Here is a 25,223-nt window from a genome sequence, read left to right as displayed (position 1 = left end):
AGGATACTATTAGATTAAAAGAAGAGGCCTATAATATTGCCAAAAGTAATAGTAAGGAGAGTTTTAGATGCCAAAGGATAACCAAAAAATTGATGAGGGAAAAAAACAGAATAAGCATAAACTGACCAGAAATAAAGAAGATTTTAAGAGTTTCTACAAGTATGTGGAAAGGAAGTAGGAAAAGCTTAGAGGCTGAGACAGAATAAATTATAACAGGGTATATGGAAAAGGCAGAGATGTTAAACAAATGTTTTGTATCTGACTTCACAATAGAAAACACAAAAATCATAACAGAAATAATTATGAACCAAGGGTCAAATGAGAGTGAGGAACTTAAAGTAATTAATATTAGTAAAGAAAAGTAATGGAAAAATTAATGGGACTGAAATTCAAGAAACCCCCTGGACCTGATAGCCTACATTCAAGTGTTCTAAAAGAGGTGCCTAGTAGCGAAGGCATTGATTGTGATCTTCCAAAATTTGAGATTCTGGAATGGATTGGAAGATAGGAAATGTAATTCTGCTATTCAAAAAAGGGAGAGAAAACAGGGAATTACAAGCCAGTTTAACTCAATGTCAGTCATTGGGTAAATGATAGAATCTATTATTAAGGAGGTGGCAACAGAGCACTTAGAAAATTATAATATGGCTAGGCAGAGTAAACATGGTTTACGAAAAGGGAAGTCACGTTTGACTAATCTATTTCTTTGAGGATGTAACTAGCAGGATCGATGGGTACCAGTGGACGTGGTATATTTAGATTTTTGAACGGGATTCTATAAGGTGACACACAAGATTTTTGCACAAGGTAAGACCTCATGGAGCTCGGTAATATATTAACATGGATAGAGAATTGTTAAAGGACAGAAAACAGACAGTAGGAATAAATGGGTCATTTTTGGGTTGGCAGGCTCTTACTATAAAGGTACCACAAGGATCAGTGTTGGGGTCTCCGCTACTTACAATCTATATTAATGGCTTAGAAGAGACAGAGTGTAATGCATCCAAGTTTGCTAATGATACAAAGATAAGTGGGAAAGTAAGCTGTGAGGAGGACACAGAGTCTGTAAAGTGATATAGATAGGTTAAATGAGTGGGCAAGAAGGTGGCACATGGAGTACAATGTGGGGAAGTGTAAGGTTGTTCAATTAGGTGGGAAGAATAGCAAAAGACAATATTTTTGAAAAGGTGAGAAATTGTTAGATTTGTGTTCAAGAGTGATTTAGGCAGCCTTGTGTAAGAAACACAAGAAGTTAACATGCAAACACAGCAAACAATTAGGAAGGCAAATGGCATGTTGGCCTTTATTGCAAAGTGATCTCATTGAAACATATAAGATTTTTTTTAGAGGGCTTGACAGAGGTTGCTTCCCCTGGCTGAGAAGTCTAGATCTAGGGGGTATAGTCTCAGGATAAGGGGTTGGCCATTTTGCACTGAGATGAGTTACTTCTTCAGTCAGAGAGCTGTGAAGCTTTGTATTTCTCTACTCCAGAGGGCTGTGGATGCTCAATATTGATAGCCTTTTGGACTCTAAAAATCAAGGGATATGGGGGTTGGACAGGAGTGTAGATGAGGTCAAGGATCAGCCTTGATTTTATTAAATGAATGTGCAGGCTTAAAGGGCCGTATGGCCTACTCCACTACTATTTCTTAGGTTCATATGATGTTAATATTACTACAAATGGGACTCGCAGTTTCAGGATATAGTAACAGCGCATGAAGTGTGATCTTCATTCCAGTTCTCGCAATGAACGTGACAGATATGTCTCTTAATATGCTATCAGCAGCAGCAGTATTTGCAGTAACTTCCAAACTACGTGGCATTCAACTGAAATCTCTACAGGGCATCGGTTCTGGAATAGTGATGGCAACGTTCTTTTAAGCTTTTTAAAAAGAGCACTCATATCTGTGCAGCTTGGGAAAAGGCCTGCTGCAGTAGATGCAGGGCATGAAAATCCTTTTCAAAATCCGTGAGGAAATGTTCTTTCTTGGAACGAACAACAGCAAAATTTAACTGATCAAAAAGACTGTGTTACACCATTTCTTCACACTTTGCATGCAGAAAACAAAAATCACAGAAAATACATTTGAACTTTGAGGCACAATTTGTTTATAAGCACAAATTACATCATGCTTAACGCCTCTGCTTACAATTTCTTTGCCCCTTATTTTGATGTTAGAAACATAGAAAGTCTTATAGCACATTGTGCCTGAGTTGACATAATGCATTTACCTTGTATTTTTTAATGCCTCTGTTAAAATAGTAGACAACACAAGTGCACCCAAATGAGTAATATTTGCTAAGTAAACTTCACACAACAAAATGCCAAAACCTATGAAGGAAACGAAACTGGACGTGGTTTGAATAGGGCACAAATACATTCAGAGATTCATATTAAAATATTCAATGAATCAGTTGGGTTCAAAAAGAACTTTCATGTATTCAAATGTAAATTTATAAGGAAACATACAGAGCTTCTCCAATTTGACAGTCCAGTTCATGGATGCTAGCATATGTGGAGAAGACTTTGTGAAAGCCAGCCAGGAATGTTTACATGCTTTGAATGGACTACTGTGCACAGATAACTATGATTCCTAACAGTTATATTAATGCAAAGAAAGCTAACTAGTCTTACCTACAATCTTCAGAGTATCTAAAATCCTTATGATCAGGAAAATGACTAGTGGGAAAAGGAACAGTGAATCATAAAGCAGAAAAAGGGAAGAAAAGCAAGGAAGCCCATGAGAAGGTATTTAATAATCTACAGCTAAATTTATTCTAATTATTGATCTAACAGAATTTTTGAATCTGAATTATAATTATGTAGACATAGTTATATGTAAAATGCTGAGTACTTAATAGAGTTGAACATCTTTTAAAATATAAAGCTTTAGTTTAGGCCAGAAACAAATGAGGGAAAAAATTTTAATTCAATGTGAACTTTCTTCTAGGTGGAAGATTTATCATAGTATATATACAAATACATTAATAATCCGGATTGCAAATGGACCTCGCCCACCAGGACTTTTTTTTATATTCGTTCACAGGAGGTCGGTGTCACTGACTAGACCAGCATTTATTGCCCATCCCTAATTGCCCTTGAGAAGGTGGTGGTGAGCTGCTTTCTTGAACCCCTGCAGTCCATGTGGTGTAGGTACACCCACAGTGCTGTTAAGGAAGGGAACTCCAGGACTTTGACCCAGCAAGTGAAGGAACGGCGATATAGTTCCAAGTCAGGATGGTGTGCAACTTGGAGGGGAACTTGCCGTGTTGGTTTTCCCATGCATCTGCTGCCCTTGTCCTTCTAGAGGTCACGGGTTTGGAAGGTGCTGCTGAAAGAGTGTTGGTGAGCTGCTGCAGTGCATCTTGTAGATTTGCTGTGTACGAGATTAGTAGCCATGCAATGGGATCACGCAATGTTAATAGCAATAAATGGCACACTGGCTTTAAGGGGAATTTATTGTCCTACCCATGTTAAAATCAAGAGTGTTATGGGATGTGGTGGTAAGTTTTGAGACATAGGTTCAGTTCTGTTTTTGCATCCACAGGCAGAATTGAGAGATTAGGTTTTGTACCTATTTTTGCATTCTATCCCTGCCTCAATTTCTGTTATTGCAAAAACACTGTTGTACATGTCTAAGAATTGACTGGGGGAGGGAGGAAGAGAAATAAATTTTGTAATTTTAATGTTCGTTAGAATATAAATAGGTAATTTGAAACTTCCCCCCCCCCCCCTCCAAAAAATGTTTCAATAGGATTTTAATCACAGTGAATTTTCTGTGTTGGAAATTGATTTTTTTTTCTCTTTATTCCGAAGCTCCAAAAGTAGTACATGATGCTCGAGTAAAGGCACAGATCTAAATTTTATAACTGTAGATTGCTTAGAAAATCTACAAAACAAAGATAAAGACACTTACCCATAAGCAATCCCTGCTACTGTACACTTCTTAAACTCCATAACATTACAGGTTAAAGTTCCAGTCTTATCTGAGAATATATATTTCACCTGTTAAAATATGAATTAGTTTTATTGGTGAAGTCAAATTAAGCAATTCAATACCAATGTAATAAAAGCCAATGGTTAGTAACTGAATGCAGACTTAATTTCATGAATGAGAAAACCCCAATAGCTTAGAAATTGAGGTCATAAAGATAGTTTTCAAAAATGGAGTAATTTCTGCATTGTTCAGATACCCAATGACTATTCAGTTCAGCGCTTTCAAGATGGCTCCTGTGCTGGAAGCTCCCTAGCTGTTCAACTCTATCCATGGCCATCTGCTCCCATCCCTAACGTTTTCTCCCCCAATCTGCCCTCTTAAACTGTTTAAATTCCCCTGGCTCTTTAAATCAGTTCATTTTAGCCCTATCTAAAAGTTAACAGTTAGTTTAGTGTATGTTACCTGGGCCCACTGCCCTCCCCCAGCCACACCTGCTCTTTGTTTTCTCAATGAAATTGATCCGGATGAAACTGACGAGAACAGCTGCCGATACTTTAATCTCCGATCCTGCTGTCTTCACAGTCCAGAGTGTCTGCAGCCACGGCATGCGGTAAGTCCATTGAGGTGAAGAAGGAGCTGCGGGACCCGAGAGAAGTCCTGGGAAAAGGTGCCCCGAACACCCAAAACATCCACGAACGGCCCCCCCGGCCGCAACTTCAAAGCGCCCGCGGGAGATGGCTCGGAGAGCATCTGCAGCGCACTGTCGGCAATGCTGCATGCCTTTATTTAAACCACTGCAAAAAAAAAAACCCTTAGCAAATGTAATGACCTCTAAGTCTGCCAAATGATGCTTCACCTCCCGAAGGACGTGGATGAGCTTTCCGGACGTCGATGGTGGGCACTGAGGAAATGGCTTATTACCTGCACCAGATTCCACCCCCCCCTCCCCCCCCCCTTCCACCCCCCCCCCCACCCCCGTCCCCTTCCCTGCTCCACCCTCTCAGCTCACCCCCTCACAACCCCGTCCCAGCCCGCCCCCCCCCGCACCATCTTCACCCCGCACCCCCTTCCCCTGCACCCCCCCCCCCACCCCCTCCCTCTACCCCTCCCCCTTGCATCCCCTCCTCCCACCGGCACCATCCTACACCTGTGTAGGGGCCCCAACAACCCCACTGCCTTGTGGGCGTCTCGGGAGAGACCAAGGCTAAGGGAGTAAACCCTAACAGAAAATCCGGAGCGGAACCCCGTAGGCGGTCATGTGTCACCTTTGGCATGTTTCCGGCAGTTCCTGCAGCCATACTGGTGCCAAACGTCGTGTCCTGCACTCCTTTGGACCCCACCAGAAAGGCCGAGAGGGGGGTTTTGACGACTGGGCAACTCTCAACCTCCATAAATTTGCCCAGGCATGCGCCATGGAGAGGTCACTCCATAGTTGCCTCACAGCGACTGAAACAACACGGAAGGCAGCAGTTACGGGTTATAAGTCCAGATAAATTGGCGTAGAAACTGGGCGCCACGGGTTGCCTTTGTCGGTGGGAGAGGTCATTGCACCTCACTGGACAGCTACCGCCCGCCTCAAACCGGGCAGCCCCTGGTCAATAAGGTTCTGTCCCGCCACAGTCTGCCTGCTTCAATGGGTGCTTGGAGCTCAGGGTCATTGCCCGAAAGGTGGACTGATACACCGCACCAAACAACATGAAAAAAGGAAAGAAGGTACCAGCCCTTCGCTTTGCAAGCTGGAACGTCAGAACTATGTGTCCTGGCCTGTCGGAAGACCTTACACAAATCAACGATTCTCGGAAGACCGCCATCATTAACAACGAGCTCAGTAGACTCAATGTGGACATTGCAGCACTTCAGGAGACTCGCCTCCCCGCGAGTGGCTCTCTAGCAGAGCAAGACTACACCTTCTTCTGGCAGGGCAGGGATCCTGAAGAACCAAGACAGCATGGAGTGGGCTTCGCCATCAGAAACTCCTTGCTCAGCATGATAGAGCCTCCCTCAAATGGCTCGGAACGCATACTGTCCATCCGACTGCTCACCACCTCTGGTCCAGTACACCTACTCAGCATCTATGCTCCAACACTCTGTTCCGCACCTGAAGCTAAAGACCAGTTCTATGAACAACTCCATAACATCATTAGCAGCATCCCCAACACCGAACACCTATTCCTGCTGGGGGACTTTAATGCCAGGGTTGGGGCCGACCATGACTCATGGCCCTCCTGCCTTGGGCGCTATGGCGTTGGAAGGATGAATGAGAACGGGCAGAGACTGCTTGAGTTGTGTACCTATCATAACCTCTGCATCACCAACTCGTTCTTTCACACTAAACCCTGTCACCAGGTTTCATGGAGGCACCCAAGATCACGTCGTTGGCACCAGCTAGACCTCATTGTCACAAGGCGAGCCGCCTTAAACAGTGTTCAAATCACACGCAGCTTCCACAGTGCGGACTGCGACACCGACCACTCCCTGGTGTGCAGCAAGGTTAGACTCAGACCAAAGAAGTTGCATCATTCCAAGCAGAAGGGCCACCCGCGCATCAACACGAGCAGAATTTCTCACCCACAGCTGTTACAAAAATTTCTAAATTCACTTGTAACAGCCCTTCAAAACACTCCCACAGGGGATGCTGAGACCAAGTGGGCCCACATCAGAGACGCCATCTATGAGTCAGCTTTGACCACCTACGGCAAAAGTGCGAAGAGAAATGCAGACTGGTTTCAATCTCATAATGAAGAGCTGGAACCTGTCATAGCCGCTAAGCGCATTGCACTTTTGAACTACAAGAAAGCCCCCAGCGATTTAACATCCGCAGCACTTAAAGCAGCCAGAAGTACTGCACAAAGAACAGCTAGGCGTTGCGCAAACGACTACTGGCAACACCTATGCAGTCATATTCAGCTGGCCTCAGACACCGGAAACATCAGAGGAATGTATGATGGCATGAAGAGAGCTCTTGGGCCAACCATCAAGAAGATCACCCCCCTCAAATCTAAATCGGGGGACATAATCACTGACCAACGCAAACAGATGGACCGCTGGGTTGAGCACTACCTAGAACTGTACTCCAGGGAGAATGCTGTCACTGAGACTGCCCTCAATGCAGCCCAGCCTCTACCAGTCATGGATGAGCTGGACATACAGCCAACCAAATCGGAACTCAGTGATGCCATTGATTCCCTAGCCAGCGGAAAAGCCCCTGGGAAGGACAGCATTACCCCTGAAATAATCAAGAGTGCCAAGCCTGCTATACTCTCAGCACTACATGAACTGCTATGCCTGTGCTGGGACGAGGGAGCAGTACCCCAGGACATGCGCGATGCCAACATCATCACCCTCTATAAAAACAAAGGTGACCGCGGTGACTGCAACAACTACCGTGGAATCTCCCTGCTCAGCATAGTGGGGAAAGTCTTTGCTCGAGTCGCTCTGAACAGGCTCCAGAAGCTGGCCGAGCGCGTCTACCCTGAGGCACAGTGTGGCTTTCGTGCAGAGAGATCGACTATTGACATGCTGTTCTCCCTTCGTCAGATACAGGAGAAATGCCGTGAACAACAGATGCCCCTCTACATTGCTTTCATTGATCTCACCAAAGCCTTTGACCTCGTCAGCAGACGTGGTCTCTTCAGACTACTAGAAAAGATCGGATGTCCACCAAAGCTACTAAGTATCATCACCTCATTCCATGACAATATGAAAGGCACAATTCAACATGGTGGCTCCTCATCAGAGCCCTTTCCTATCCTGAGTGGTGTGAAACAGGGCTGTGTTCTCGCACCCACACTTTTTGGGATTTTCTTCTCCCTGCTGCTTTCACATGCGTTCAAATCCTCTGAAGAAGGAATTTTCCTCCACACAAGATCAGGGGGCAGGTTGTTCAACCTTGCCCGTCTAAGAGCGAAGTCCAAAGTACGGAAAGTCCTCATCAGAGAACTCCTCTGTGCTGACGATGCTGCTTTAACATCTCACACTGAAGAATGCCTGCAGAGTCTCATCGACAGGTTTGCGTCTGCCTGCAATGAATTTGGCCTAACCATCAGCCTCAAGAAAACGAACATCATGGGGCAGGATGTCAGAAATGCTCCATCCATCAATATTGGCGACCACGCTCTGGAAGTGGTTCAAGAGTTCACCTACCTAGGCTCAACTATCACCAGTAACCTGTCTCTAGATGCAGAAATCAACAAGCGCATGGGTAAGGCTTCCACTGCTATGTTCAGACTGGCCAAGAGAGTGTGGGAAAATGGCGCACTGACACGGAACACAAAAGTCCGAGTGTATCAGGCCTGTGTCCTCAGTACCTTGCTCTACGGCAGCGAGGCCTGGACAACGTATGCCAGCCAAGAGCGACGTCTCAATTCATTCCATCTTCGCTGCCTTCGGAGAATACTTGGCATCAGGTGGCAGGACTATATCTCCAACACAGAAGTCCTTGAAGCGGCCAACATCCCCAGCTTATACACACTACTGAGTCAGCGGCGCTTGAGATGGCTTGGCCATGTGAGCCGCATGGAAGATGGCAGGATCCCCAAAGACACATTGTACAGCGAGCTCGCCACTGGTATCAGACCTACCGGCCGTCCATGTCTCCGTTATAAAGACGTCTGCAAACGCGACATGAAATCGTGTGACATTGATCACAAGTCGTGGGAGTCAGTTGCCAGCATTCGCCAGAGCTGGCGGGCAGCCATAAAGACAGGGCTAAATTGTGGCGAGTCGAAGAGACTTAGTAGTTGGCAGGAAAAAAGACAGAGGCGCAAGGGGAGAGCCAACTGTGCAACAGCCCCAACAAACAAATTTCTCTGCAGCACCTGTGGAAGAGCCTGTCACTCCAGAATTGGCCTTTATAGCCACTCCAGGCGCTGCTTCACAAACCACTGACCACCTCCAGGCGCGTATCCATTGTCTCTCGAGATAAGGAGGCCCAAAAAGATTCAGTTCACACGTGCATTTATTGTAATAAAATTGTTAAAATTCAGCGACTGGCTTTTATCTGTCCAACATTAACAACTTGCATTTATATAGCAGCTTTAATATAGAGAAATGTCGCAAGGTACTTCATGGAAGTGTAATGAGACAAAAATTGACACTAATACACAGAAAGAGATATTAGGAGGGTGACTATAAGCTTAAAGAGATAGGTTTTAAGGAAGGTCTTAAAGGAGGAGACAGTGATGGGGAGGAGGAGACAGTGATGGGGAGGAGGAGACAGTGATGGGGAGGAGGAGACAGTGATGGGGAGGAGGAGACAGTGATGGGGAGGAGGAGACAGTGATGGGGAGGAGGAGACAGTGATGGGGAGGAGGAGACAGTGATGGGGAGGAGGAGACAGTGATGGGGAGGAGGAGACAGTGATGGGGAGGAGGAGACAGTGATGGGGAGGAGGAGACAGTGATGGGGAGGAGGAGACAGTGATGGGGAGGAGGAGACAGTGATGGGGAGGAGGAGACAGTGATGGGGAGGAGGAGACAGTGATGGGGAGGAGGAGACAGTGATGGGGAGGAGGAGACAGTGATGGGGAGGAGGAGACAGTGATGGGGAGGAGGAGACAGTGATGGGGAGGAGGAGACAGTGATGGGGAGGAGGAGACAGTGATGGGGAGGAGGAGACAGTGATGGGGAGGAGGAGACAGTGATGGGGAGGAGGAAAGGTTTAGGAAGGGAATTCCAAGCATAGGGCCTAACCAGCTGAAGATGTAGCCACCAATGGTGAACAAAGTAGAGATGTGCAGGAGGCTAGAGTTGTAGGAATGCAGAGATCTTGAATGGTTGGAGCACCGGAAAAGGGTCAGACAGCACAGGAGTGATGGGTAAGCAGGACTTAGTTTGGGTTAGGGTATGGACAGCAGAGCTTTGGGTGAGCTCAGGTTTATGGAGGGAGAAAGGTGAGAGGAAGTATTGGAGCAGTCAAGTCTGAAGATGACAAAAGCATGGATGACTGTTTTAGCAGCAGGTGGGCTGAGACAAGGCAACGTTACAAAGGTGGGAATATGTCCTCCTTATGTTGGAGATGATATGGAATTTGAAGCACAGCTCAGGGTCAAACTGGGCGCCAATGTTGCAAAAGTCTGGTTCAGTCTAAGACAGTAGTTGGGGAGCAGGGTGGAATTGGTGGCGATGGAATGGAGTTGTTGGGGTAGGGTGGATGGGACTTGCAGAGACGATGGCTTCAATCTTCCCAATATTTAATTGAGGAAATTGCATCTCATGCAGGACTGGATATCAGACAAGGAGGCTGATAACACGGGCAATGGTGGGGTTCCCAGAGGTGGTAGCGAGGCACAGCTGGGTGTTGTCAGTGTACATAAAGAACAAGAAATTCAATCAATCAGTGTGTGTTATATATATGCATTGGATGAGGCATTGCTGGATAGTTTCATATGTACACAAAATTGCTTTTAAATTATACAGCAACTATTACCTGTCCCAGTTCTTCATTTAAATTGGATGTTCTGGCCATAGCAGGAGTATTTGTTGGTTCATATAACATGTCCATATCCTGGTAGGAAAAAGTATAAAGGATAGATAGTATTCTGACCACTTGTACTCATTTGTAGATAATAACTAAATGCCCTTACCTGGTGTCAATGATTTCTAATTAAAAAAACACTTTACAAGCAATGGAAGAAAAGGTGGAAGCTTATAATTACATAGTGCCTTTCATGTCACAGGGATGTCCCAAAGTACTTCAATTAATTGTTCATAGCCTCTGAATTTGATGTTGGAGGAATTTTTTCATACAGCCTGTCAAAATCTAAGGAAACTATTAACAGCCCAATCCACAAGTGGATGTTGAGGGATATTACCTCACACAACATTTTACCCTTAACAGCACCATCACACATTTTTTTGTATTCTACTCAGACCCTTCTTCAGAGGTTGCTAACTCCCTTCAGTGTTAAGTTCATAACCACATGCAATCTGTAGTGCAATTTTTGCTTTTGAAACCAATAAAAATTAAAATACACACTTTAAAAATTGCAATGCAGCAAAAATCTAATTGCATAACTAAATAATTCTCAAAACTCGAGAAGAATTCTTAAGTGGATGTAAACTTACAAAAATTTTTAATGTAATTTATAGCATATTCAATGTGCGCTTAAAGTTTCTTGTGTACTTTTAAAACATTAATAAATGTTATATATACATAAAACAAAGACCAAAATAGGGTCAGTTTCAAGCAAGGTGGCACCATGAGGATGTCACAATGCCACCAATCTTAGAGGTGAAAGTTGGAGGACTCAAGCAGAAATAAGCAAAATTAATGGACAAATTCCAGCTCAAAGAAAACTGTGCTGTAAATGTCTGATGGAAACCTTTGAGCCAGTAACAGCAACTATAACTTACAGGAAATACATGCATCTGCAAGGCTTTTGATATATCATTTCTCAGTCTAGGGCTTTATTGTAAATTGAAATCTCAGACTTACCCAATTAATGAAAAATGCTTGAATAAACTTTACAACCTCTAGTGTGACTAATAGACTGATTGGAATGAGGTTATTAAAGAGGATGATGAAGGTTAAGAAATTCAATCCAAAGTAGCCGGCTCCACTACCTGTAAAGAAAATGATATTAAATATGAATATTTTTTAAATGGGAAGATATGCGTAGGGATGTGTAGTGAAGGGTACGGTTGCTTGGGAAAGTAACAAGACATTGGCCTGGATTTTGCTGCAATAGTAACAGTGAGGCGAACAGCGTTCACCATTATTACAGAGTAAATCTGACAGCAACCTTTGGTGACTGCACATGTGCAGTTAAATGCAAAAATTCAGAAGCTGTGTCAGACATACCCTGTTCCTCCACATGGTACTCTGTTGCACTCCTCGCCAATAGACTTGGCATTGAAATCACAGTGATGGCATGAACTTGGAGTAATTATCCATTACCTCCGCACTAAAAGTCACTGGAAATATTAGGCTAGTGCAAGCAGAAATGGATTTTTAAACATCCTAGTAAGCGATGATTACTGATGATCAATACCTTTGGTCCAGAAAAATTAATTTTACAAATGTAAACTCTCCTTCCCTCAGAACAAATTTAATTTTGCAGATTTTTAAAAAGATATTAAATTAATTTTTAAGTTTTTCTTTTAGCTCTCTCTAATCCTATCTGCATATACCAATCTCTCTATTTTGCTTCCTGTACAATGATTAAAATGTAATTTATATTTCCTTTTTTTAAAAAACTTTTTGGTTTGCCGTCACAATGAAAATTCTTTAATCTGATTGGTTAAAGAGCCTCCCTGCAACTTGCTCCGCTCACAGATCCCACAGCGGGTGTTGCACTGGATCAGATGCGGGATTAGTAGAAATCTCCACTGACAAGCCTGCGAAAAATCTCTGTACATGAGGTGAAACGCGAAAGCCATTCTTTTGCCACTAATAGCAAATCTGGGCCATTGCCTGAACTATAACATTTCTCAGTTAATACAGTCCTAGAAGAGTGAAATTCCTATACAAATCTTAAAACATTTGTAATTTAATTTGTTGTTATATTAAGAAATATCAATAATTCCAATTACATCACAGGCTCACCATGTTTACACTTGTGGAAAGAAGCGTCATACACTCCCATAGGTTTTACCATATGCATTCCTCAAATGTCACTGGTTTGAGCGCAGGAGCAAGCATCCTGGTGAATTTTCCATCGACGCCAACTGTAACATCCCCAACACATTTTTACTTAAAGGGCTGGATTCTTCCAATGATGGGGCAGCAGCAGAGTGGGGCTTCTCCCTGCCCCTCCAACCATGACTCATTTTCCTAAGTCATAGTTCACTGGCATTGCGAGGCAGACACCTCTGCATCAAAATGGAGCCCACCAGGGCCAAAGAGCAAACTGTGGAGGTGTTGCACATCTGAGATGTCACTACCACGCCAACAGTGGTGGCAGGAGACCTTAAAAGGGCAAAACAATCCTGATGGAGGGAGGTGTGGCAGTCTTGTAAGCTTTGGCAGAGACTAAGGCCTACATAGCTAAGTGCATGAGGACAAGATTGGAGAGTGGAGGTCTCTACCAGCTCCTCTCCCTTCATTTCTGCACATCAGGTCCATTAACACAGCTACAAAAGACCCATTGTCACTTTTCACCAAGTGATTCCAGGGAGCAATGGTAACAAGAGTGGATGAAGAGGGTCAAACTCTGCCCTGCCAGTATCTGCATGTGGTGAGTGGGGAAGTCGACAGTCAAAAGTTTGCAAACACAATTTTTAAAAATGAGGTCGATCTTAGGAGACAAAAGTAGGCATGACCATCCAATTTTCCTGTCTGTTCCGTCACTATCCAGTCCAATTCCAAGTGAGACTGCAGTGAAAAATACAGTCTGAAGTCTTCAGAAGTACAGTTCCTTTTTGCTGAAGGTGCTAAAATAGAGTTTTGGCTGCTAATTTGAAGATTGTGTTTTGTGATAGGATGATCTTTGCACCAGTGTGCTAAAGCATAGCAAGACACAAAAAAATTGTAACAAAATATTCCATTGAAATTGGAATAATGGAGAGCTTTCCTGCCACAGGTGGAGACTTGGAGAATCTAACCTTACAGGTACCCTTTCTATGAAAGCAATACAGCGCTAGAGAAGTTACTTCAGACAAACTGATCCATTTGCTGGGTGCTAATCATTCTCTGTTCACTACTTCCCCACAGCACATGACTAAGATTAGAAATCAAATGGAGGATTTTGAACAAAAGAAAAAAAAAATCACATAAACCACTTTGTGATCCAGCCTCATTTGTTCAAACATTTGAGATTAAGAATTTTTTTAAAAAAACTTATTCTTGGGATGTGAGCATCCCTGACAAGTCCAACATAAATTGCCCATCCCTAATTTCCCTTGAGGTGGTGGTGGTGAGCCACCTTCTTGAACCACTGCAGTTTATCTGGTGTAGCTACACCCACAGTAGTGTTATGGAGGGAGTACCAAGATTTTGACCCAGCAACAGTGAAGGAATGGTGATATAGTTCCAAATTACAAAGGAGAGAGATTTGGAAGGGAATTTGCAGGTGGTGGTGTTCCCATGTATATGCTGCCCTTGATCTTCTAGGCGGTAGAGGTTGCCAGTTTGGAAGGTACTGTCCAAGAACCCTTGATGAGTTGCAGTAGCGTATCTTGCAGATAGATGCCTGAAGGGGAGGGAGATAAAAAAGAGGTGGGGGAGTGGCATTGCTAATCAGGGATAGTATCACAGCTGCAGAAAGGGAGGTCGTCGAGGAAGGTTTGTCGACTGAGTCATTATGGGTGGAAGTCAGAAACAGGAAAGGAGCAGTCACTTTGTTGGGAGTTTTCTATAGACCCCCCAATAGCAACAGAGACATGGAGGAACAGATTGGGAGGCAGATTTTGGAAAGGTGCAGAAGTAACAGGGTTGTTGTCATGGGTGACTTCAACTTCCCCAATATTGATTGGAACCTCCTTAGTGTAAATAGTTTGGATGGAGCAGTTTTTGTCAGGTGTGTCCAGGAAGGTTTCCTGACTCAATATGTAGATAGGCCGACTAGAGGGGAGACTATGTTGGACTTGGTGCTTGGCAACGAACCAGGCCAGGTGGCAGATCTCTCGGTGAGAGAGCATTTCGGTGATAGTGATCACAACTCCCTGACCTTTACTATAGTCATGGAGAGGGACAGGAGCAGATGGGATGGGAAAATATTTAATTGGGGGAGGGGGAATTACAATGCTATTAGGCAGGAACTGGGGAGCATAAATTGGGAACAGATGTTCTCAGGGAAATGAACGACAGAAATGTGGAGGTTGTTTAGGGAGCACTTGCTGCGACTGCTGGATAGGTTTGTCCCGATGAGGCAGGGAAGGGATGGTAGGGTGAAGGAACCTTGGATGACAAGAGATGTGGAACAGCTAGTCAAGAGGAAGAAGGAAGCTTACTTAAGGTTGAGGAAGCAAGGATCAGACAAGGCTCTAGAGGGTTACAAGGTAGCCAGGAAGGAACTGAAGAATGGACTTAGGAGAGCTAGAAGGGGACATGAAAAAGTCTTGGCGGGTAGGATTAAGGAAAATCCCAAGGCGTTCTACATTTATGTGAGGAACAAGAGGATGGCCAGAGTGAGGGTAGGGCCGATCAGGGATAGTGGAGGGAACTTGTGCCTGGAGTCGGAGGAGGTAGGGGAGGTCCTAAATGAATACTTTGCTTCAGTATTCACTAGTGAGAGGGACCTGGTCGTTTGTGAGGACAGCGTGGAACAGGCTGATATGCTCCAACAGGTTGAGGTTCAGAGGGAGGATGTGCTGGAAATTTTGAATGATATGAGGACAGATAAGTCCCCGGGGCCAGACGGGATATACCCAAGGATATTACGGGAAGCGAGGGAAGAGATTGCTGCGCCTTTGGCGATGATCTTTGCGTCTTCACTGTCCACTGGAGTAGTACCGGATGATTGGAGGGTGACAAATGTTGTTCCCTTGTTCAAGAAAGGGAATAGGGATAACCCTGGGAATTATAGACCAGTCAGTCTTACGTCGGTAGTGGGCAAATTATTGGAGAGGATTCTGAGAGACAGGATTTATGATTATTTGGAAAAGCATGGTTTGATTAGAGACAGTCAGCATGGCTTTGTGAGGGGCAGGTCATGCCTCACAAGCCTTATTGAATTCTTTGAAGATGTGACAAAACACATTGATGAAGGAAGAGCAGTGGATGTGGTGTATATGGATGTTAGCAAGGCGTTTGATAAGGTTCCCCATGGTAGGCTCATTCAGAAAGTAAGGAGGCATGGGATTCAGCGAAAGTTGGCTGTCTGGATACAAAATTGGCTGGCCCATAGAAGTCAGAGGGAGGTAGTAGATGGAAAGTATTCAGCATGGAGCTCGGTGACCAGTGGTGTTCCACAAGGATCTGTTCTGGGACCTCTGCTCTTTGTGATTTTTATAAATGACTTGGATGAGGAAGTGGAAGGCTGGGTTAGCAAGTTTGCCGATGACACGAAGGTTGCTGGAGTTGTGGATAGTGTGGAAGGCTGTTGTAGGTTGCAACGGGACATTGACAGGATGCAGAGCTGGGCTGAGAAGTGGCAGATGGAGTTCAACCTGGAAAAGTGTGAAGTGATTCATTTTGGAAGGTCGAATTTGAATGCGGAATACAGGCTTAAAGACAGGATTCTTGGTAGTGTTGAGGAACAGAGGGATCTTGGGGTCCATGTCCATAGATTGCTCAAAGTTGCCACCCAAGTTGATAGGGTTGTTAAGAAGGCGTATGGTGTGTTGGCTTTCATTAACAGGGGGATTGAGTTTAAGAGCCGCGAGGTTATGCTGCAGCTCTATAAAGCCCTGGTTCGACCACACTTGGAATATTGTGTTCAGTTCTGGTCGCCTCATTATAGGAAGGATTTGCAAGCTTTAGAGAGGGTGCAAAGGAGATTTACCAGGATGCTGCCTGGACTGGAGGGCATGTCCTACGAAGAAAGATTGAGGGAGCTAGGGCTTTTCTCATTGGAGCAAAGAAGGATGAGAGGTGACTTGATAGAGGGGTACAAGATGATGAGAGGCATAGATAGAGTGGATAGACAGAGACTTTTTCCCAGGGTGGAAAGGGCTATCACCAAGGGGCATAATTTTAAGGTGATTGGAGGAAGGTTTCGGGGAGATGTCAGAGGTAGGTTCTTTACACAGAGAGTGGTGGGTGCGTGGAATGCGCTGCCAGCGGTGGTAGTAGAAGCAGATACATTAGGGGCATTTAAGCGACTCTTGGATAGGTACATGGATGATAGTAGAATGAAGGGTAGGTAGTTAGTTTGATCTTAGAGTAGGTTAAAGGTTCGGCACAACATCGTGGGCCGAAGGGCCTGTACTGTGCTGTACTGTTCTATGTTCTAGTATTTAGATGAACACTTGAAACGCCATAGCATACAAGGCCATGGGCCAAATGCTGGAAAATGGGATTAGAATAGATAGGTGCTTGATGGCTGGCACGGACACGATGGGCCAAAGGGCCTGTTTCTGTGCAGTATAACTCTATGACACACTGTTGTCACTGTGCTCTGGTGGTGAATGGGGTGCCGATCAAGTGGGCTGCTTAGTCTTGGATGGTATCGAGCTTCTTCAATGTTGTTGGAGTTGCACTCATCGAGGCAAGTGGAGAGTACTACATCACACTTCTGACTAGTGCGTTGAAGGTGGGAAGGCTTTGGAGAGTCAGGAGATGAGTTACTCACTGCAGAATTCCCAGCCTCTGACCTGTTCTTGTAGTTACAATATTTATATGGCTGGTCTGGTTAAATTTCTGGTCAATGGTAACCCCCAGGATGCTAATAGTGGGGGATTCCGTGATGGTAATGGCATTGAATGTCAAGTGGAGCTGTTTAGAAACTCTCTTGTTGGAGATTGTTATAACTAGGTGAGAAAGGTGTCTAGAGATCCCCTTTTAGCTTTCACCTGGTCTTACTCTAACAGGGTTTTGTGTTAAACACACTGTGTTTTTGCTCCCCTTTGGTGAATCCTTGTTCACCGCTTTCCAATTATAAGGTAAAGAAATGAGCACAAACAGGCTTTCTTAGGTTTAAAGAAAAATGAAATTTATTACAACAAACACTAATTCGGTTAATGCCTATGGATACACACCGTGCCCCACACTAGCATGCAAATGCGATACGCACATGCAAATACAGACAGAAAAGAGAAGAGAAATAAAGTAGAGAGGTTTGAGGCCATCTCTGAAGAGGGGTTTTTTGTTACTGCGTTTCAAGCTCGCTGTAGTCCTTGCTTGTAGGTAGATCTTGCTTTTCGTAGCAGCCCAGTATTCTTCTTAAACCTTGTTTGCTGTAGGAGACTTTTCTCTTTTGGGGTTCATATGTCTTCAATGGTTTCTGAAACAGGTGAGAGAGATGACAGCAGATAGGAGGGGTCTCGTCAGTCCAGCAGCAAACAGCTTTCTGTCTACAAATACTGTTTCTCCCATTTAAAACTCCCCTAGTTGGCCAGCAGGTCATCATATGACCAACTGGTTTGACCAGGTCTCTTCTGTGTATTGGGGCAGGGACTGTTCCTTTGTTCCAACACCGTCTGCTAGTATGAAAAAAAATGTCTTTCCAGCCAGGGACTTGGCAACCCCTGGCACTAGGCCTTCTCCTCTTTCCAGCAACAACCTTAAAATCCAATGTCTATGTGGCAAAATACATGTGCCTCATTCTCGGCAGGTGGGGGACCTGCACGACAAGATGGTCAAGCAAGGAAAAATCCACCTCCAAAATGGTGTTTTGTTGATACAAGGCCAGGATCCATCTAACAAACATGATTTATTACAGGTGCTCCTAGAACAGAATCTGGAAGGGATTTTGCTGCATTCTCAGATCAGGCCATTAAGCTGAATGTTGACCAGAAAAATTGAAGGGGGCTATTTTTTAGTATTAGCTGAGACATCTGGAAATTTCTGAAAATGTGTTTAGCTACATATTCTGGTGCAAACTATTAATGATGGCTGAAGTTCAGAAACAATTCCAAAGTGAAAGCACAGAACAAGTGCCCATATTAAAGCCTGCTCAAAAGTAGTGCTGTTTTATCCCCAATCACTTGCAAATCTAGAGGTCTGTGTTTTCAGGGTCAATAGGATTCTTTGAAGAAAGACTCTGCAGCATACAGCTAACTACATTAAAGACTGATGAGATTTATCTCAGTTAATTCGCCTTCGACAGCACCTTCTTAACCCGTAACCTCTACCACCTAGAAGGACAAGGGCAGCAGATGCATGGGAACACCACTACCTGCAAGTTGCCCTGCAAGCCACACACCATCCTGACTTGGAACTATATCACCATTCCTTCACCGTCGCTAGGTCACTAACCTGGAATTCCCTTCCTAATAGCACTGTTGGTATACCTACACACGAACTGCAGCGGTTCAAGAAGGCGGCTCATCACTACCTTCTCTATGGCAATTAGTGATGAACAATAAATGTTGACCTTGCCAGTGATACTCACATCCCAAAGATGAATAAAAAAAAATATTTTTCAGTTAAAAGTATAATTTTTCTTTCCTGATAAATATGACTGACAGGAGCAAAAAAAAAGTTAACGCATACTGCAGACTGCCAGGAGTAACTCAACAACCACAACAGATTTGATAAATTACTTTCCTGAATGCAGAGTAGCATAAAGTGCTTTGATTAGCTTACAATACCAAACTAGATGTGTATATTAGCATAAATAAAAGTCAGCATCTATAATTAAGTAGTTTCAATGAAATGATTGAGGCTAAATGAAATTAGCTACAAGATATAATAGATTTGATACTAAAGCAAAATATACCTCCAAGCTGAGACTTTTCAAGTTTAAATGATATCCCCCACCTCAAGTTTCAACTCATTTCAAATGCTACAGCCCGATTCATCCTCCATGCAAGTCCTTTATTCTCATCACCTCTATCCTCTCCTAATTTCACCATTTCCTTGCCAGTTGACTTCAAAATGGTCATCATAACCCCACTCAACCTTTGTGATCGTCTCCTGCCTTATGCTTTACAATCCTCTTGATACCGGGCTCCTGCTTGTGCCTCACTCATACTGCTCCACAATCATTGGCCACTACACTTCTGCCCTGTGGAACTCACCAGCCCAGTTCTCAATACCTCCCTTCCTACTTTAAACAACTCATGGCTATGCTTGTTGCACACCACAACGCACCCCCGCCCCAAACCTTTTCCTAAGGAAATGCTATAGGTTCAATCATGTGCTGATAGACAATTATTACACACTTTGAGACGTTAATTACTTTGAAGGTGCTATATAAATGCAAGTAGTTGTTTTGTAATGATGAAGGGTACCGTAAAAATTTTGGTTATCATTTTGGATGGCCCAACAGAGATACTTGAGATAGTTGCGAGCAGTAAGTGCAAATGCTTCCCACCCAGCTAAAAGTACTGCACATTCCAAAACAATGGGTTGAAATTTCCTCCAACATACCTCGCCAAGTCATTTCTGTTGCAGCCAATGTTCTTCACCGATGTCGACGGCCTATCTATTGGTGGAAGGAATTCCCCAAGCTTCATTAGAAATTATCTGTGTCCACGGAAAATGGGTTACGGCACAGTTGGATAGGCAGATGGAAGTCGTGCTCTGTCTTTACCCCACCCCAAAGAGCAAGATGCAGCCCAGTGCATTTCAACTTCCAGCCTGTGGCCAGTTAGGATGTTAAGACCTCTGGTAACTTCATGATCTAAGCAAGTACTCGGGCCTGCCACTGAGTTGAAAACAATCACTAAACACAGAAAAGACAGCTTTGCCCACAGGATGTCACAGAAGAAAACCAGAAAGCCACTTAGTGATATGTGCCAGTTCTGAAGGGTCACTGACCTGAAACATTAACTCTGCTTCTCTCTCCACAGATGCTGCCAGTGCTGCTGAGTATTTCCAGCGTTTCTTGTTTTTATTTCACATTTCCAGCATCTTCAGTATTTTGCTTTTATTTTAGTGTTTCCTAATCCTGAGTGGTAAGCAGATCATGTGACTGCTTTCTTTTCTGATCCGTTTCACCTACTCACCCAAAGCTAATTCCCAGATTCGATGTCAGAGACCCTAGCTAAGTGTCTTCGGAAACCCTTCAGGGGAAGATGGATCAGAACTGTTGGCAGCCCATCACCGCACCCAACCATCTTCAGCTGATTCATCAATGATCGTCCCTCCACAGCTCAAGATGGGAGCTGTTTGCTTATAGTTCAATCTAAACTAATCCATGCACAATTTCTCTGATAACGACAAGGCTACAGCCTTGAACTAGAAGTGGACAACATTCAAGCTTGGGCTAACAGTAGTAAGTAATATTTGTGCCACTTTAAAGTAATAGGCAATGACCATCTCCAACAAGAGAAAGTCCAACATCACACCCTCATCTACTGTACTGCCAGCAGAATTCATTATCAATATATTGGGGGTCACCTGTGACCAGAAACTTAACTGGATAGTTTTTTTAACCTTGTGCCTGTAAAAGCAGTGCAAAGGCTGAATCTCTGAATTGGGTGGCTTCACTCGAGTCCCTCAAAGCCTCTCCACCAGTTATAAGGCTCAAATTTTTAGCTGGATACAACCATAACATTCAAGGAACTCAATATCAACCCGGACAAAGAAGCCCACTTGATCAGTACTCCCTTCCATTGGATTCAATATTTACGTCCTCCATTGTTAGCATCCTGCAGCTCCAGTATGTACAATTTTCAGGATGCACAGCAGCAAATCATCAAACTTCCCTCAGCAACACTTATGACCTCTACTCCTGAGAAGGATAAAGCAGTATCATTTGAACACCATTCTCACCAAGTTTTCTTCCAATTCACATACAATCCTGACTTGAGCATATGTTACCATTAACGCCTTGCTACTGGGTCAAAATCCTGTAATTCCCTACCCTACCTAAAACTATGAAAGTGCCATCATCACAAGGATTGCAGTGGTTAAAGGGTAAAGCCCATCAGGGATGTTAGGATTGCCTATATTCTGTAAACAAATTGAAAAGTGTATATACATTTATTTTTTTAACTGCAGCTATTAGTTTAATGATTCTGGGATGGTTCAGTGGCCAAGTATTTGGCTGTGTGTGCAAATTTAAATAAAAGCAAAGCAGAAACAGGTCATAAGCTTTTCCATCAATATATTTGGACAGAAGAAACAAACGTTTAGATACATAAATTACGAGCAGGGTGATAAAGGATTTTTAAAAAAGATATTTCAGGAAGTGTTTTTGAGACTGAATAAGATTAAATAAGTACCATGCAAAGAAGGGTTTCTGTGAATGATGTAATACACATTGAAGTATGGTAATGAGGGGTTAGCACCAGTAAAACCTGAGCATGTAAGCAGCCAGACTAGCATAAAATCCCTACTGGTTCAGGAAGGTAGCCTGCCATCCTCCATTTGGCCTGTCTTAAAAATGACTAGTCGACACTCTAATGTAACTTAATATCTCCAAAATTGCATAGTAAACCACAGTCATTATCAATTTATCAAAATGTAACTTTGAGCATTGCAGTATTATGCCATTTGACTATTCAGGGAGCAGTGCGATTCAATTGCCACATTGCTCCTCCCAACAAATAGTTTAATAGGTGTTTTAGCTTGTTGGCACAAAACATTAACTGCTGTGTTAAATGTATGTTGGAATTTCCTATAGCTGTTAATATCGCACAAAGTTTCTAACACCAGAGCTGTGGATCTCCACAGGGTGATAAATTGATACATAAATTACTAGCAGCCAAGAATTTTGTTTTGCTTGCTTCTCAAAGGTATTATGAGGAGTGATGGACATTTACTAAGCTGGAAGCCAGAAAAAGCATTCTAAAGGAGAAGAACACACAAGTGCAGGATGTATACATTCTTTTAAACATCTGGTGTTCCTTAACTGGTAGTGATTACAGTTGACTCAGCAGGCCATACATTACTCGTAATCAAATCCCAACAGCCAGATAGTGGAGTTTTTTTAGAAGCAATCAAAATATTTGGGCCATTTGTTTTATCACATGATTTTCAAAAAGGATTCAAGTCATATCTATCAACCAATAAAGTTCAGGAGAGTTGACAAACAATTTAGAAAATGGCAAGACAACCCCAATAAAGCTGTCAATTTGAAAGAACTGAAAACAGCCTACAATAAAAAGCTTTGGAGAGATGGCATCCACAATGGTGGGCAATTAATTGCCAGCCCACTGTGAAATTCCACCCGGGGTCCTTTGGACGGACGAGGCAGGTTCTCCACCACCCACCTTCCAGCTTGCTGCCCGGACCCCGGAATAAAATCCGGCCCATTGCGTTTGATTTTGGGCACCATACTTTAGGAAGGTTCTCAAGGTCTTGGAGAGGTTACAGAAGAGAATGGTACCTGGGCTAAAGGGCTTCAATTACGTGGAGAGACAAGAGAGGCTGAGATTACTCTCCCCGGAGCAGAGAAGGTGAAGAGGAGATTTGATAGAGGTGCACAAAGTCATGAGTGTGTCATACCCAGTAAAGACATATCATACTCCTACTTTTAAGATATGAATTTTATTCAATGTGGAATCTTCAAAATTGACACTTCCTTTAAAAAGTGGACAATGTACTGCAAGATGGTCACCGAAGGTCAGTTGACTTGGCCTATAAATTCAAATTATTTTACTTTCTCTAAAGGACAAAAGGATACATTCCAGACTAAGAGGTGTCAATTACATCCATCCTGAAACCATCAAGAGACATTCCTGAATTGACTGGGTTCTTCTGAAACAAAGAAGGTGTGAAGTAGCCACATAATAATAGGATAACATCCATCCAGACATCAATGGATGGCCATGAATTCCAAATCCTGGTCCATTATGTGGTCACACAAGGAGAGAAGGCCATGTGTCAAATAACAAAGACTCTAATTTGATAGATTTAAACATTTGTTAACCACTTTCAAGGCAACCCTCTGGAAAAAGAGAGAGAGAGAGCTCACAGCAACCTAATAGGAAAGATCCAGCCTAAATAAGAAGCCCTGCTGCTGATTCTACACTTCAACCTGGTGCAGCAGAGAACTGCAAGTGACTGCCACCTCCAGTCTGAAATCTTAACCATCAGAAATCTACAACAGCCCAACAAATTCAAGACTACAAACAACCCAGGCCTGCAACTTTAAAAGAGACTATTCTACTCAGAAGATTCAACAGGTTTACTGTAAACCACAGACACCTACCACACCTTGAACCCTTACCGTTTGCCATCCATCTCTCCTCTCAAGTGCATATGAAACTGAATGCGTGCATGAGTAGTGTGAACATTTTGGGGAATGAATAGCGTTCAATAAATAGTTAATCTTCTGTTTTAAACCTACAAGAAAACCGATCACTGTGATTATTTGGTAAGTAAAACACTCAGGGGCTACCTCATCATTTAAAATAAAACACGATTGCAGTCAGTTGGGAGGTGAACAGTGGGAACCACCTACACCTTTACCACTTGGCAGTACCAAATGGTTTTGATAGACTAATTAAGGAGAAACTGTTTTCAGTGGCAGAAAGGTCAGTAACCAGAGAATAAATATAAGGTGACTGACAAATGAACTAAAGGCGACATGAGGGGACATGCTTTTAATGCAGCAAGTTATGATCTGTAATACAATGCCTGAAAGGGTGGTGGAAGCAGATTCAACAGTAACATTACAAAGGGAATTGGGTTAATATGTGAAGCGTAAAATATTCACAGAGCTACAGGGAAAGAGCAGGGGAATGGGATTGTCAATCATCATCAGGCACTAGTAGTAATGCATGCCCAGAAGAGGCAAACTACTATGCATTCTGGAAGGAGTCAGCCAGAGCAAAAGATGCATTTTTAAATGGGCTATTACACAAATGGGAACTGAAAAAGTAAATTTTTCATTCTGAATGTGGATGACTGGCAACTATGCAAAATTTAGTTTGGTCTTTAATGGTGTTTCTGACCATTACTCACATCATCTAGGTTGTCATTTTCTCCCAGTTCAATCTTGTGAAAAGATTTTTATTTTAACTTCTACAGTCCACAGCTGCTTAGTTCAATTGTGATGCCCCAACTGCTGCCCTGGCTGAGATTAGCTTATTCACACAGACCGAGGATTGAACCTGGGACCTACTGGTCTCTGAGATATAATGCAACATCACCCGTATCCACTGGATCATTGGGCAATTCATCTATATAAACATGTAGCTCTGAAATCATTTTGAATTCAGGTACCATGCCATAATTTCTGCAATTAAAAACTCATGATGGATTTTTAAACATGTAACAGCAGAAAAGTTAAACATCAAGTATGTAGCTTTTCTAATACAGTGCAGTAAATACAAAATGATTTTACATATCATAGCTCACATGCAACCATCAGAAGTTAATTCTTCCACTAATGTCTTTCTGAAGTTTACAGAGATGTGAAATGGAACTATGAGTCTACAGGCCAAGAACTGCTATTCAAAAGAAAGACAGACAGACTTGCATTTATATAGCACCTTTCACCACCTCAGGAGGTCCCAAAGTGCCTTGCAGCCAATGAAGTACTTTTGGAAGCGTAATTACTATTGTAATGCAGCAAACGCAGCAATTTGCACACAGCAAGCTCCCACAATTAACAATGCGATAATGACCAGATAATCTGTATTTGTGATATTGACTGAGGGATAAATATTGGCCTGGACACCAGGGATAACCCCCTGTTCTTTAAAATGGCGGCTTGGAATCATTTACGTCCAGCTTCAAAAGCAGACAGGACCTCAGTTTAACGTTTCATCTGAGAAACGGCTCCTCCAGGGTAGTGCAGCACGCCGTTATGAGCGAGGTGGGAGGAGTGCACTGTTTTTTCTAGTTCCA

The 25,223-nt window shown here is 43.4% G+C and overlaps 1 protein-coding gene across 4 annotated transcripts in view; it reads right to left on the bottom strand.

Annotated features, from left to right (window-relative positions):
• Positions 1-25,223, bottom strand: part of atp8a1 (ATPase phospholipid transporting 8A1) — a 522,190-nt gene that overhangs the window by 279,721 nt on the left and 217,246 nt on the right. For all 4 annotated transcript variants that reach the window (XM_068036156.1, XM_068036147.1, XM_068036163.1 and 1 more), the window contains 3 exons: positions 11,373-11,500; positions 10,365-10,442; positions 3,918-4,006 (listed from right to left, as the gene is read on the bottom strand). In XM_068036156.1, the coding sequence (XP_067892257.1) occupies positions 3,918-4,006; positions 10,365-10,442; positions 11,373-11,500 (295 nt within the window). The remainder of the gene's footprint in view (positions 1-3,917; positions 4,007-10,364; positions 10,443-11,372; positions 11,501-25,223) is intronic.

Source organism: Heterodontus francisci, chromosome 1 (assembly GCF_036365525.1).
Source record: "Heterodontus francisci isolate sHetFra1 chromosome 1, sHetFra1.hap1, whole genome shotgun sequence".
Classification (NCBI taxonomy): domain Eukaryota; kingdom Metazoa; phylum Chordata; class Chondrichthyes; order Heterodontiformes; family Heterodontidae; genus Heterodontus; species Heterodontus francisci.
Note: the sequence above shows the minus strand (reverse complement) of the source record. Positions and strands in the feature narration are given on the sequence as shown.